The sequence below is a fragment of the Lethenteron reissneri genome, chromosome 6 (assembly GCF_015708825.2).
Source record: "Lethenteron reissneri isolate LAM-NWPU_2019-01 chromosome 6, ASM1570882v1, whole genome shotgun sequence".
Lineage (NCBI taxonomy): Eukaryota > Metazoa > Chordata > Hyperoartia > Petromyzontiformes > Petromyzontidae > Lethenteron > Lethenteron reissneri.
The window spans coordinates 3,068,998-3,083,363 of NC_083784.1; the positions used below are offsets into that span (position 1 = coordinate 3,068,998).

The 14,366-nt window shown below is 42.1% G+C and overlaps 1 protein-coding gene and 3 non-coding genes across 4 annotated transcripts; all 4 read left to right on the top strand.

Moving 5' to 3' along the window:
* The first annotated feature begins 693 nt into the window (after positions 1 to 693).
* Positions 694 to 8,026, top strand: RPS4X (ribosomal protein S4 X-linked). Its single transcript, XM_061570187.1, has 7 exons — positions 694 to 785; positions 2,018 to 2,095; positions 3,084 to 3,264; positions 4,553 to 4,650; positions 5,859 to 6,030; positions 6,879 to 7,036; positions 7,786 to 8,026. The coding sequence occupies exons 1-7, from the start codon at positions 783 to 785 to the stop codon at positions 7,885 to 7,887; spliced, it is 792 nt and encodes a 263-aa protein (XP_061426171.1). The 5' UTR covers positions 694 to 782; the 3' UTR covers positions 7,888 to 8,026.
* LOC133355320 (small nucleolar RNA SNORA16B/SNORA16A family) lies at positions 2,495 to 2,636 on the top strand. The gene has a single exon (XR_009756685.1). It is a non-coding gene; the product is annotated as a small nucleolar RNA SNORA16B/SNORA16A family (small nucleolar RNA).
* Positions 3,742 to 3,874, top strand: LOC133355331 (small nucleolar RNA SNORA16B/SNORA16A family). The gene has a single exon (XR_009756686.1). It is a non-coding gene; the product is annotated as a small nucleolar RNA SNORA16B/SNORA16A family (small nucleolar RNA).
* LOC133355364 (small nucleolar RNA SNORA44) lies at positions 4,983 to 5,111 on the top strand. Its single transcript, XR_009756689.1, has one exon. It is a non-coding gene; the product is annotated as a small nucleolar RNA SNORA44 (small nucleolar RNA).
* Positions 8,027 to 14,366: the final 6,340 nt, after the last annotated feature.

The following is a 14,366-nucleotide window of genomic DNA, read 5'->3' on the forward strand; positions in this document are numbered from 1 at the left end:
TGAATTAGACTAATGAATGAAATTAATTAAATCGACTGGCGAATGAAATTAAGAAATTGTTGGTTGAATTCGACTGGCGAATGAATGAATTAATTCGACTGGCGAATGAAATGAATGAATTAGACTAATGAATGGAATTAATTCGACTGGCGAATGAAATTAAGAAATTCGACTGGCGAATTAAATTGTTAATTGAATTCAACTGACGAATGAAATAAATGAATTAGACTAATGAATGAAATTAATTAATTCGGCTCACGAATTAAATCAATTAATTATACTAATGATTTAAACTAATTAATTCGACTGGCGAATGAAATTAAGAAATTCAACTGACGAATTAAATGAATGAATTAGTTCTAGATTTGAAGCTTTCGCGACTGCAATGATTCATATTCTTAGGTTTTTTCGATAAAGTCACGTAGGTAAAACATCAAAATTAATAAAAATAAAATCACTTGATGCAGCTGATCTGGCTGTGACGGTACCACCTGATGACGGAGACTTGTGTTGCCTCCGAAACGTCGTGATCTTTATTTTATTTTATTTTTATTAATTTTTATGTTTTACCTACGTGACTTTACCGAAAAAACCTAAGAATATGAATGAATTAGACTAATGAATGAAATTAATTATTTCAACTGACGAATGAAACGAATTGAATTTAACTGACGAATGAAATGCTTTGAATGAAGTCGACGGAGGCGTGGCCACGAGGAGGGCTCACGTGACGTCGCGCGGCATTGTGGGAGAGTTTGTCCTTTCCCTCTTCGCCTCGCAAGATGGTGGGTCGCGCTGCGCGCCGGGCTCTCATCGTCGGCTTCGCAATCCGACTCAATCCTCGCCTTTCGCCTCGCTAATCTCGCCACAAATGTTTCCGTGAGCTTCGTTGAGTTGCCGCGCGCGCGTCCGTGCTACTATTTGTTTCGTTATCGGATATATTTTTATAGATATTTTGAGTTGTCCGGCAGCTAATGCCGGGGAGGGTGGTGGTGGCAGTGGTTAAAAAAACGACTCTCACGTTATGAATGAAACTAACGAGCTTAGAATGTCTTGTTTAAGATGCTGATGTGTTCAAATTGTCTATACCTAGATAAGTTTCGTAATTTTGTCGGTGGTTGGTTCGGTATTAAAGAGTTAAGAGAATCGCGGCCTAGTCGGACGGGCTTCACTTGAGATTGTTCGTAAGACCACGTTGCTCATTACATTAATAGGTACAAATCGCGCTAGTTAAGAACTAGGGCTGTTAAAATGTAACTTCGATTTTAAAATACGCATGTCTTATAAATACTGTATAAGCGAACAAGTGCCTTGTATACGCGTGTTAAGTTGCGTTACGAAATGTCTTTAAGTGGCTTTGTAACGTAGGCCCGTAGCCTATTTAATTCCAAGTACATTTAATATTTTGTAACTTTACTTCATTAGAAATGTATTTTTTTATTTTCATAAAATGGTGTCCCTGAAGTCGTCCAGCGCGAATTGGTCACTAAGGTTTTAAATAAATTATAACTAAATCTAATGGTCATTTATATGCATTGCTTCGCGTTTATTCCTCTTTATGTAGATGATGCTGCTTTTCGTGTAAAAGTTGGGTGAATTAAAAGTTAAAAGTGGTTCAATGCTAGATGCCAAAAAATAACTGAATGAAAACTTTCGTTTACCTAAGTCATTGTAAAGGATAATTTTTAATCGTTAAGTGTTCTATGCAACCAGCCATAGGAATTGCATCTAAATGTCCCCCAGCCCTTTGCTCAATTCACTGCTGGATGAAGGCCTCTTAATTGAACCGTGCGCGACTGGTCAGGGTTAATTGACCATAATTAACCACGTTGCTCAGTGTAGGTTGGATAAAGACGTGAGAGAATGTATCGCAAGTGTGTATATTAATGCACTGCTCGCTGCTGAAAACGCTGGTAGTTTTCGACAAAACTTAGGCCGGCTCCTGCCCGACAATTATTAATCAAATTGACTTTTCGAGTGTATTAATGTTGTCTTGTGTTGTTCATCGTCTGGCCAGGCCCGAGGACCGAAGAAGCACCTGAAGCGCTTGGCAGCGCCCAAGCATTGGATGCTGGACAAGCTCACGGGCGTGTTCGTAAGCGCCTGCACCACGACCACCAACAACAGCCACGCACATGGTCCTTACAAAGCATGAACAATCGCCTACATGATTAAAAGTACATTCAGTCGTGACGCTCTTTTCGATAGGGGGGTAGTTCTGTATTGCCATGTTTAGTTGGTTAAATTGTAAGGACCTCAGGATGTGAGAGACGACACCAGAGTATCTGGACATTTTTAAACCGAAAGGTTGCCAACGAAGTTGACGCAAAGAAAGTTGATCAATTAACAGTGGGATTGCCTTAACCAGAGTGAATAAAGTTGAGATGGTGTGAGTTAACTTATACTTACTGTATGACAACTGCAAAACACGATTAGAACGTTTGGGTAAACGTTAACATTTGTATTGCCTGAATACTTTATTCATCTCTAACAAGTACGGCCCTCTCGAAGCCGCATTTGGCTGCTTCTGTGCCAAATAGTGGTCAATAAGGTGCCAACAGCAACGTGTTGACACGACGGTCGCCGCCTGCCTGCAGTCCGTGGCTTTGGTGGCAACTTTACGGTGAACTACATTCACTCGCGAAGCGGACGAAAATTGAATTTGGTGGAAGCGTTTTAGAGTATTTCGCCGCTACAGATTCCCACGTGATAAGCCGCTTCGTTAAGCTATCATTTGTGGCCAGGTCGCTTCTGAGAAGATATACAGAGTAGCTCAGTGGGCCTTACCTGGTAAAATTAAAAAAATGTTTACAGTTAAATAGTTTTACACGATACCTTTAAGATAGTGCATTATCTCTATATTACATTCATTTTAAAATAATCATCTGTGTTTAAACGTATTTTATAAATTGGTATCATGGGCACAGAGGCAAGGCTATTTTTCTATCGTCTTGTCCCTGTAGTTTGAATAATAGAACCGCTAATCGGGTAGAGTAATAGATTCTATAATCTGATGGTCCCGGCTCTCTAATGCGTACAATGGAGGCAAATGGGAAGTATTAACGCTGCGTGTGCACGGGCAGGCACCACGACCGTCGACGGGCCCCCACAAGCTGCGCGAGTGCCTGCCGCTCATCATCTTCCTGCGCAACCGCCTCAAGTATGCACTCACGGGCGACGAGGTGAAGAAGATCTGCATGCAGCGCTTCATCAAGGTGGACGGCAAGGTGCGCACGGACAGCACCTACCCGGCTGGATTCATGGGTACGCAGCGCCAATCCCCCCCCCCAGCCTTGACATGGTCACCTGGGGGTGTTTGGCTATAGACTGGAGGATTTTCACGGGGTCCTCCACACTGATTTTTAGAAGGGGGCATTGGTAAAGCTAACGTTAATTCATTCAAGTCTTAACCAACACGCAAGGGGGGGGGATGGTTATAATGTTTGTAATCGTGTGGCAAATTTGGTGTCAATTGCAATTGTAATTTGTAACGAATTGCAATCACAAAGTAGTCTAACCCAAAAAAAACCTATATGGACAAAGTAATTATTATTCAAGGTAGCAATGGATCTGTAGCTGAACCCATGTGTGATAGCACATACTTGGAAATCACATTGGACTATTGTTCTTTTTCCATTTTAGAAAGAACAGTTTTGTATGCAAACCATTTCAGTGTGTAAATACAAGACAATACATGAATTGAAATGCAAAATGCCATAATGTGCATTACCCTGGCCCTAATAGAGCCCGCGTTTGAGCTGTTCTTGTGCCTTGTGCGGTCAATAAGGTGCCTATAGCAACGTGTTGATACGACGGTCGCCGCTTGTCTTTATTTCACGTGGCTTTGGTGGCAACTTTACGTTCAACTACATTCTCAGCTGTCGTCTTGAAGTTCGTTTTCGGAAAGAAAATTAGAGATTAAAGCTCTACAGTTTATTACTGATTTAAAATTCATGGCTTAGTATAACAGACTATAGTTGGACGGTTTGTGAAGGCTACGGATCCTCATATATCTATCCTCTTTCAGCTTAAACTGCTTATAAACAGAGGAATCACATTATTACATTACACTTATGGGGTGGAAGACAGAGGGTAACATCGAATACAAGCTCACTTCGGATATACGCTCACCCACCGTTCCTCACAAGGGGTGCATTGTAGCTTCTATTGTAACTCTAAATTTTGTTGATTTTTACACGCTTTTTATTAACTTGTAACTCAATTTTATCTTGCAACTCAGTTTTAACCCACTTCCCAATGTGGTATCGACTGCAAACTTTGTATACTTATGTCATACTGATGACAATACTATATTCTATCATTAAAAATATAAATGATATATTTTTTTAAATTATTATTAATATGTTGTGTTTCGGCTTGGGTCTAATTGTCCACACTCAACTGACGTTGGCTGGAAATGACCACAGCCCCTTACGTTATGGCAAGCTTTGGGGCCACTTCATGGAGTCGTGGAGTTCTGCCATTACGAGCGTGATTAAAAAAAAGTTTTTTAAAATATAACTTATTTTGTTTTGTCCGTGACTCTTAACAGACGTGATCACCATCGAGAAGACCGGAGAGCACTTCCGCCTGATCTACGACACGAAGGGCCGCTTCGCCGTTCACAGAATCACAGCAGAGGAGGCCAAGGTGGGCATTGCAGCACTCGGCCCCCACCCATTGTGTCGTACACATGTGCGTGGAACATAGTTGGCTTTGATATTTGTGTCGCTCTGAATAGATGAATTAATAAGGTGTAGCAGCCAATGGATGGAATTTGCTTGTGTGCAGATGCTAGGTGGGTGTTTGACTGCATAGAAGATGACATTGGCATAGGTCGGCCTTCATCTAGAATTAGGTTGAGCACGGCTGATGGTGAATAGGCTGTAGAGATCTCGTCATATAAAGTACATTTTTGTTGGAAGCAGCTGTGTTAGATGGTGGGACACATGACGAGCAATAGAACTGGGAATACCATAATTCTGCATGGAAACCAAGGGCTGTAGCCTTTTTGAGTGACTACTGCTCTCCAACTACATGCTACAGCAATGTGAGGGGACTTTAACCAATCAGATTTGTATCTGCTGTGGCTACGCATCCCCTCTATAAAACACACTAAGTTATCAGCATATTGCTGATGAGCTTTTGAAGCTTGATTATAATTATTAGCGCACGTAATTGGGCACGTACTTTATACAACGTTTTTTATACGATACGCATGTGTGCAGATAAGCTGATGTTTCACGTGAGAATTATATGCACACTTTATGACCTCATCTTGGATCGCGGGCTATTAAAATAATCATTTGTGAAGCACTTTTTACCGACGGATAAAATAACATTTTATCAGCCATAAGTCCATGTGGATGGATGCTTTTGGGCAGTATTAATTTAAGAAGGCAAAGTTTTGAACAGATTTGAATTTCTGAACCTCCAGAACTCAAAATCCATCCATGGATTAAGGGAAGAGCATTCGTCCAAGAAGACATTTCAACCGACGGACCCAAATGTTGTTTTATTACACACATCATTGGTCTTTCAGGCAATGACATTTAAGCATCGGCTCTATGCTCCATTGATGTGGCATTCAAAACATCAGCCTCTTACCGTAATCTATGGTTTACAGACCGTTGTTTGCCTTGTGTTTTGAAGCAAAAGTTTGGTACGCATCTTGTAACTCATTGTGACTGGATTTGTCTACTGGTACATCTAACTTTTTGGAGCCCCTTGCAATGACGAGAATATGGTGTGTTTTTTTGTCTGTTATAATGTGGTAGTTTGGAGTGTGGTAGGTTTCTACATATATTTTTTGTGTGACAACTGTTTTTAACGCGTTTGTTTGTGGTGGCTCTGTGCAGTACAAGTTGTGCAAAGTGAAGAAGGTTCGCGTGGGAACCAAGGGGATCCCCTTCCTGGTGACGCACGATGCTCGCACCATCCGCTACCCTGATCCCCTCATCAAGGTCAACGACACCATCCAGCTCGACTTGGAGGCTGGCAAAATCACGGACTTCATCAAGTTTGACACCGGTAAAACTCAGCACGGTTGCTGAGCACAGGCCCAAAACACCAAGCTACCAGCAGTGAATGACGCTATTAATGAAGGTGTAATAGATACGAGTAAATACATTTCTTGAATTGAACAAGGCTGCAGGAACTTTGGGAAATACAAGGTTAAGCAGTGTGAGCAATGTTGGAAAGATACATGTTTTAACCAATATGGTGGTTGAGCATTGGATAGAGGAAATGAACAGTGGTCGGCCTGTTAAGCTGCAAAAAAAAATCTGTATCAGTCCTAATATTAACTTGGAAGGAACAATTGTGGTAGGCTCACTTTTCAAAATGTAATCTGCCATGAAGAAGCGCAAGACTTTTTTTAGCACAAATCAAGAGGCTTAAAATAATAGTCTTTCTGACCGTCTACATGGGCGTAAGTGAAATCTCGACAATAACACACTTATCAAACATTAAATTATGTTATCTCAACTAATCTGACTCGCAGTTAAGAGCCTAGGTATGTGTATAGAATTACTTTGCGGTTGCATCTAATTTTGATTCTAAATAAATGCATCATTCGCTATCACAGAATTGTTCTTGATATTTCATGGGTCTCTACTTGTTCGGCATGTATACGATGAGTATCTGGTGGCTGTATTCTGCTCGGACTGATGATGATATCTTTTTGTCGGTGACTGTTTGGATGACACTGCGGATATGGGGCTGAGGTCTGGCAGAAATAAGGCTGAATCACCATAAAGCGAAACAAAAAACAATTGCATTTAATTCATTGTCCAATTAATTAAGTATTGTTTGGTGGGGGGGTGGGTTCCTTTGACGTTTCGGTTCATTGTCCACTTACGTTTTACGTGCACCTGCAGGAAACCTGTGCATGGTGACCGGCGGCGCCAACTTGGGGCGTATTGGCGTGATCACCAACCGCGAGCGCCACTTGGGTTCGTTCGATGTGGTGCACGTCAAGGACGGGAACGGGAACACGTTCGCCACCCGCCTGGGAAACATCTTCGTCATCGGCAAGGTGAGGCGCGCAGAGAAGTCTGTCTTGGTGCACTCCCAAGCCCAGATGACGCTTTGTTCGCCGTTATTAAACATGGTCTCGAGTGTTATTTGTCATGCGCATTGCCATGTGGTCAAACAGGGGGGGGGGGGTGGATGGTGCTTTACACTTGAAGCGTAAATATACATTAATGGAATTTAGCTGTTATGGACCGATGATGATATTTTTTAATTGGTGACTTTTTGGATGACACTGCGGATATGGGGCTGAGGTCCATTAGAAAGATAAATTCCACTGTTTTACTTAAACTTAACGTTAGCAGTATCAGTCGTGTAATCAAGGCTTTACTAATAAGCTGGACTGCCAATCAACTTTTTGTATGTATTTAGAGTTTGAAAAAAGTTTTCATCCTTAACCTTAGTTTTATCCTGTGACCATTATTCCATAAATATATGTTAATAGAGAAATATGAATTGATTCAGATCTTGTAATGCCTGCACTTGGAACGCAATACCTCCCATAAACACAAAGCTGTTATTTAAGCAAATATAACCATAACTCATTTCTCTTAATAACAATATCATACAGCATTTGATTAAGCATGCGAACAAAACTGGTCCAGGTTTTGACCTTGGTCTCATCAGCATACGTAGAGGCTTGTTGAAATACTGTTGGTTTACATGTTATATTGACAACACAATTCTAATATACAATGTTGACGTTGACTGTGCTCCTTATTACCCACCCCACCGCGCCTATTTGGTGATCAGGGCCAGAAGCCGTGGGTGTCTCTGCCACGTGGCAAGGGCATCCGTCTGACGATTGCCGAGGAGAGGGACAAGCGGTTGGCTGCCAAGCAGGTGGCCAGCTAAACGGCCTGCTGCTGCTGCTGCAACAGCATCTCTCCGTTCAGCCACCCACAGCAACACTTCTTGGCATCGTCTACTTGTTGTCGCTTGCTTTGTCGAAAGATCCTGTATAGTGCAAGAGGCAATAAAAGAGTTCCCAACATTGCTGTTGTTGGTACTTGTGTTTTGTTGGCAATTGGTATTCGTATTACGTTTAGCTGGTAGAAGAATTGGTGTTCGCCTCATTCTGCTGTATATTCATAGACGGATGCATTGCACCAGTTTTGTTCTGGGTTTTGTATACTAAATTGCATTACATTCCGTACTTTAGATAACTAATAAACTTTATTAAAAAAACCAAATGTGTTCTGAATTAGTGCATAGTTGTAAGCTGCAGTATTGGTTAGGTGTGATGGCACAAATTGTTTCTGATGTTGGATGTGGGTGACATCACAGGTATTTATTCCTGGCTCGCCAGCCGAACAGGAATCCAGGCAGGAAACTCGCCATCAAAAGTGTTATACAGTATGGTCTTAAGCGAAAAGCACAATCTTTGTTCCTTAATATGGCAATATTGAACTCTGATCTATCCTATAATTGTTTATGTATTTGATGGGCCAGTATTTATATGGTTGCATAAAATGGACAATGCAAGTACTGCTGATGGTTTGGAAGTTATCCAAACACGATATGACTAAATTACCTGAGTCTTGGGTCGTAGGGTCCTCCAATCTTGAAATGATTGATTTTAGTATCGTGACGATGCATATAGATGTTGCAGCAGGGTTCATTGCCATCATAGGGCAGTGCAATAACTACGCATCGTCTTTGTTCCCAGCCTTCAACCTGCAATGACCAGTGTGGTACAGAAATGTCATACATGTCAACCCCTTAGTGCCTACCTCATTACAGGCCAATTGAGATCTTATTGGTCACCCCCGTGGCAATTATAAATCCCAACGTTAATCCTACAAAGTCCCATCACAAGGGAGAAATAGACTTTTGTCCGTATTGAAACTGCTGTACGGCGAATGGACCTGAACTCAATTTCCCTGTATAAGAATATGGGTAAACCGTATGGGTTGACAGGGATACATAATCACGGCGTTGGGAGGCCCTCATTTAGGGGTGAAATGACAATGATTGCAGAAGTCCATTGATAAAAAAAATACTTGCTAGGGATAAGTCTTTGAACCTGCCAAGTGTTGACTACACGCTTTATTGGTATACATTGCATAATGTAACCACTATTGTAAATGCTGTTTGGCATTGGAAGTTGATTCTGTGGTCAACCTCATTTTAATTTATAGGTAATTGACTTAACAAGGACGGTAATGCAAATTGTTTAGATGAGTTGCTTAAAAGCATTTTCAGGCTGAAGGGTCTGAACAGATTAATTGATTTAGTGCACGTGCGTTGCATGACGGAATCTCCCAACTAGATCGCTCGACGTCTGACCTCTGCTATGGAGGAGGGTAATTGACTTTCCCGCACCTCCGATTAGCATGTTTACGTGCGGCGTGAAAGAAGTTCAACATACATTGCCTCGAAACGTCACCTATTATATAATTTGTCCTGCTTGGGATTTATTTACGAATACGTTAAGTTCTAAAAGCCCACAATTGCGTGAAGTGAAACCGGTGTGCAACACGGTATATTTGACCCCGTAATATGTATATTAAAAACAAGTAGACAGTGGCATAATTTATCTGCATATCTTCTGGATCGCTTGCTAGATCGGAATCGAGCACGTTGAATAGTAGTAACAGTCATATCTCGTGCCGAGTTTTGATATATCCCAACTGCGATTAGGCCCTGGGTATTGAAGCAATGGCTTAATTGCATTGGTCACAGAAAGCCAATGTAGCAAATCAACTCAAAAGCGTCTGGGCCCTTTTTAAATCCTTTATATTAAGTTTGCTTGCTTGCTTAGAACCGTGCAAATTTTTCGGTCGTTTTTTAACCCACTTCCCGTGATCCAATCGAGCTGACATTTTCCACACAGACTCGTTGTGCGTGACAATGTTCGTGAACATTTTTTTCCAAAATGTTACACTTTTTAGGACAAAAATATATTTTATTACCAATTGCTTAATGGTGCAATGCAATCATCTGACCCATAGGTGGCAGCCATCTCAAGCCAGAGGACGAGAGGACTCTCGCCGCCACGCATATAAAGGATTTATAGTGAAAAACTTTGTTTTTACGGGTTATACTTATTGAACACCGAGTGTTAAGCAGAGGATGCTGTAAATGTGACAAGGTCAGCAACTCGGACGTTCAGGAACAGAGCATGGCAAGAAACTCGGCCTTGAAAGAGAAAATGTGTAATAGGTGACAATTTTGTGAAATGGCCCTTCTTAAATGTGCTATGAAGGAAGGGCTATTGGGTTTTCGCACATTTCCATAAGAATTTCATAATCAGAATATTTATTGAAACAGGAGGAATCCGATGAGCTATGAAGCTCTTTTTCACTAATATCCAGTAGGGGGCGGGTCAAAATTTGCTCTCCGGATGAATAAAAGATTGACACCATACCCACGCAGTTAACAATCAGGAACTCAATTGGGTTCAACGCAACATCGTGGGGTGGGTGGGGGTCATTAACCCTCATTCAGGAAAGGAACAGCACATGTCTACAGGACAGGGCATTTATCTTTATTGTTTTGTTTAAACGTGCAGTCCAGGATTAAACATGGTGATTGTGATAAATTCAACTGTGTTGAGATTCACTTGCCTCCGACCACGCAAATGTTGCATCGCCTCGATGTTGGCATCAACGGCACTGACTGCAAATGATTAACCTTTTCTAGACCTTCAACCCCGTGAGCCAAGACGCAGAAGAGATCGACGCAGCAGCAAAATCCACGGTTTAAACTCTACGCCTCTGCTCCATCGTGGTGAAATATAGACAAACAACCCCTAAAAATTCTGTTGGGTAAAAAAATTGTTCTAGACGCCACGTGCACTTTGCAGGACCTGCAATGCTGCTATAGTCGCGTTACATTTGACGATACTGCACCACCAGTGGTGGAAATGGGCCGGGACGCCGTGGTGTAAGTACAAATCAGAACCCCGCCTTTATTTATTTATTTTACTCACAGATAGACCCCCATCTAGACTAACAGACACGCGCAAAAACCCACAGACACGCGCAGAAACCCACAGAGACGCGCAGAAACCCACAGACACGCACAGAAACCCAGACACGCACAGACACCGACATACGCGCACAGAGACCCACAGACACGCTCAGAGACCCATATAAGCGCGCAGAGAACCACAGACACGGAAAAAGACCCACAGGTCAGCTCAGACACCCACAGACACGCGCAGAAACCCACAGACACGCACAGAAACCCACAGACACGCACAGAAACCCACAGACACATTCAGACACCGACATACGCGCACAGAGACCCACAGACACGCTCAGAGACCCATATACGCACGCAGAGAACCATACACTTATAGAGACGCACAGGTCAGCTCAGACACCCACAGACGCACACAGAAACCCACATATACATACAAAGACACACACGGAGCGAAGCTCCTCGTCCCCCTCCTCAGACCTAGTGGGGGTGGGGGAATAATTTATGAGTTCCCCCAGTAATTTATTCCATTTCAGCCCTGTTCATCACACTGCTTAGTCCGGGTTGGTGCAGGCGAGAATATCCACGAATTGCTGTTCTTACATCAGTCAGCAGGTGGCGGTCGAGATCTGTGATGGCTCACAAAGGACGTGGGCGTATGGCTTTATTGAATAGAACAAAACCTTACATTCTTAAGCAAATAAAGACTCCTTTATATCCTCAACAATGCCTTTGTAATCTATAGGCAAGCGTGCGGCGTTTTCATTCAATCTGTGAACAATCTGTTTTCACAAAGTTACCCAATCTGATGATGTTGTCGAGGACAAAACACATTCTTTTGTTAAATTGTATTTGTATCACGGGTCCCGTGGTGTATAGTACCGTTTATTATTCACTCCATCACTCTGGCCTCTCTAACTCTGTTATGAAGAAGGGATATTGCCCATAACGTCACTGATTATATTTTTTTCCTCTTTAAAAAGTCAGTGATTTTGCTGCTCAAGTGAGCATTGTTGCAGTACTCCCCCCCCAAGTAGGTGGTGGAAATTCCACATTACTATGGTGGGGAGAATTATATATTCGTTGGACAACCGCTGTTGCCTTCCCCCACACATTGGTATTCACTTTCCTCTTCAAGGGCAGTGCTTTTGAAGAATGTGCTGAGTTTTTGGATAAAATGCCTTTTGTAGGCCTCTTAGCATTGTTTTTGGATCTGATTTTCACTGTACAGTTGTTTGTGGCTTGACCCCCCCCCCCCGCCGCCAGGTGACCTTTGCAAAAGAGACCCCCTTTGTCTCAGATGTGTGTCATCTGTTGACATAATGGCACTAAAATCATAAATACTAATTTTAACCTAACATTCACTTTTAGATAGTGTAGCGCTTTGAGCGTTGGGCGGTAATTATTCCCACGTTTATAAAGACCGCATGCTTTAAAATTAAACAATATTAGACAGTGTCTGCGTAATCATTATAGTCGAGTACTACCCGGAATGGAGCTGTGGTTTAGTAGTTCTCTGAGCTATGAACCCAGCCACCTGAGTTTTTGACTCCAGGAAATGATAGGTTTCCGGCGTGCACTGTTCCTCTGATGTGATGGGGTTTTTCCGAGTCATTTACAGGGTTGGTTTCAAGCAGGAAAGGTCTACGTCAGTGGCGAATTACATCCGAACTCATCCTGAAGCTATCCTGTCACCAACCCAAAATGACCAGCGTACTGAATTATCACGGGACCGTTTTGTGCCAGTATCAAAGCACGAAAAATAAGAATAGGTTGTACTCTTTTCGACAATAAAACAGGTTATTGGTTCTTTCGGTAAAGTCACGTAGAAGGGAAATAAAAAAATAAAACATAATGAAATTAAATAAATATTTTCTAAAATTAAACATTAAAAAAATATATTTTATGTTTTATTTTTATTATTTCCCAGTCTACGTGACTTTACCGAAAGAACCAAGAAGATGAATCCCTGCAGTCACGAATGCTTTTTGCAAGGAATCAAGTCTGCATTAACCACACGTACTTGTGGTGAACATGCAAACAAACATGTTCTCATAATATATGCATTGTCTTTTAAACGGATTGGCCTACACAAGACAGCTTTCTTTAATGCAGACTTGATTCCTTGAAAACGGTATTTAGTTGGTGTTTGAACATCCTAACAGCTGTTTTGTTTCCAAAAAGGGTAAATCCTATTCTTAATTTTCGTACTGAATTACGGCCTAATCCTAACCCTATGAGCAACATGGCACTGTCGAGGCAGGTAAACCTCCAAGCACAGTTCACAAAATCAATTGTTCAATCCTGGCCGCGTATTTAAATAAAAGATAAATGCCGTCCTGTAGAAATGCGTTGTCCCCCACCCCGAATGAGGGTTCATGACCCCCCACGATGTTGCATTGGTAGCCCATTAAATCCAGAACTGTTAACTGCGGGGAATTGGTGTCAATCTTTTATCTGGAGAGCAATATTCCTATGGTAATGTGCTAATCTCACCGCTTACAAATGTGTTTACATTCAGAAGGGTACATTAAACTAACCCAGACCTATCTTACGAACGCGTGCATTACAAAACGCTTTTCAACAGACCTGTTAATTCACGTGGTGCGTTTATTTACGTGTGGAACTCGAGTGATGAATCAGCGGCAAAACGATTTGCATATTGTCTCAGTTTACTTTGGCTCATTTTTAACTGGGCAAAGTCCTTCGCAACAACTTTACATCAGTTTGCCTCCGATTAGATCATCTTTATTAAATCTTGGTCGAAAAGCATGAAAAAGCCTACCACCAAACTACGATTAAGACCTTTTTTGCAGTCCCAAACGTACAAAAATTAAGGTAATGATGTTTTGTATTTACCCCAAGAAAGTTTCGGCTTCAAGACGTTCTCGGGCGAGTCCCAAATTGAGACCAATAAATGTTGCCAACGAGTAATTCTTCATCATTGGACGAGGCCAGATTATCCAGAAACCCCAGCCACGCATACAAGGCGATGGCACAGAAAAGCACGGCACAGATGGATTCAACAATACCACTACTGTACTTCCAGCTCGCTGCCCAGTTTTGGAATTTAACAAATATTTACGTGATCCAACTTCTCCCCTCCCCCCCTACTGGGTTCACATGTGCACACCACCACTCGAGTAGTGTAAACCCCTACGAGAGAAAATCTACGATTAACAAGTCGAGTAAAGTGCATTACATAAAGCGGGACCACAGCGACAGAAAAATGCTCAAGCCGAATATTTTCTCACCCCACTGGTTTGGGGTGAGGTGGGGGAAGAGGGGGTCTCCAGTCACGGGCCTCTCAAGAGAGCTGCTTAGATTCCACGTTGGCCAAGTGGTCTTGGACGTAGCCACACTAAACCAAAACGACCTGCCAAGTATTGTACCCATTTCCATCGTCG

What these genes read in the sequence shown, in the direction of transcription:
- RPS4X (XM_061570187.1), top strand. An exon ending in CTACCCGGCTGGATTCATGG is followed by an intron (nt 3,265 to 4,552) that starts GTACGCAGCGCC and finishes GACTCTTAACAG; the next exon opens with ACGTGATCACCATCGAGAAG. An exon ending in CTTCATCAAGTTTGACACCG is followed by an intron (nt 6,031 to 6,878) that starts GTAAAACTCAGC and finishes GTGCACCTGCAG; the next exon opens with GAAACCTGTGCATGGTGACC.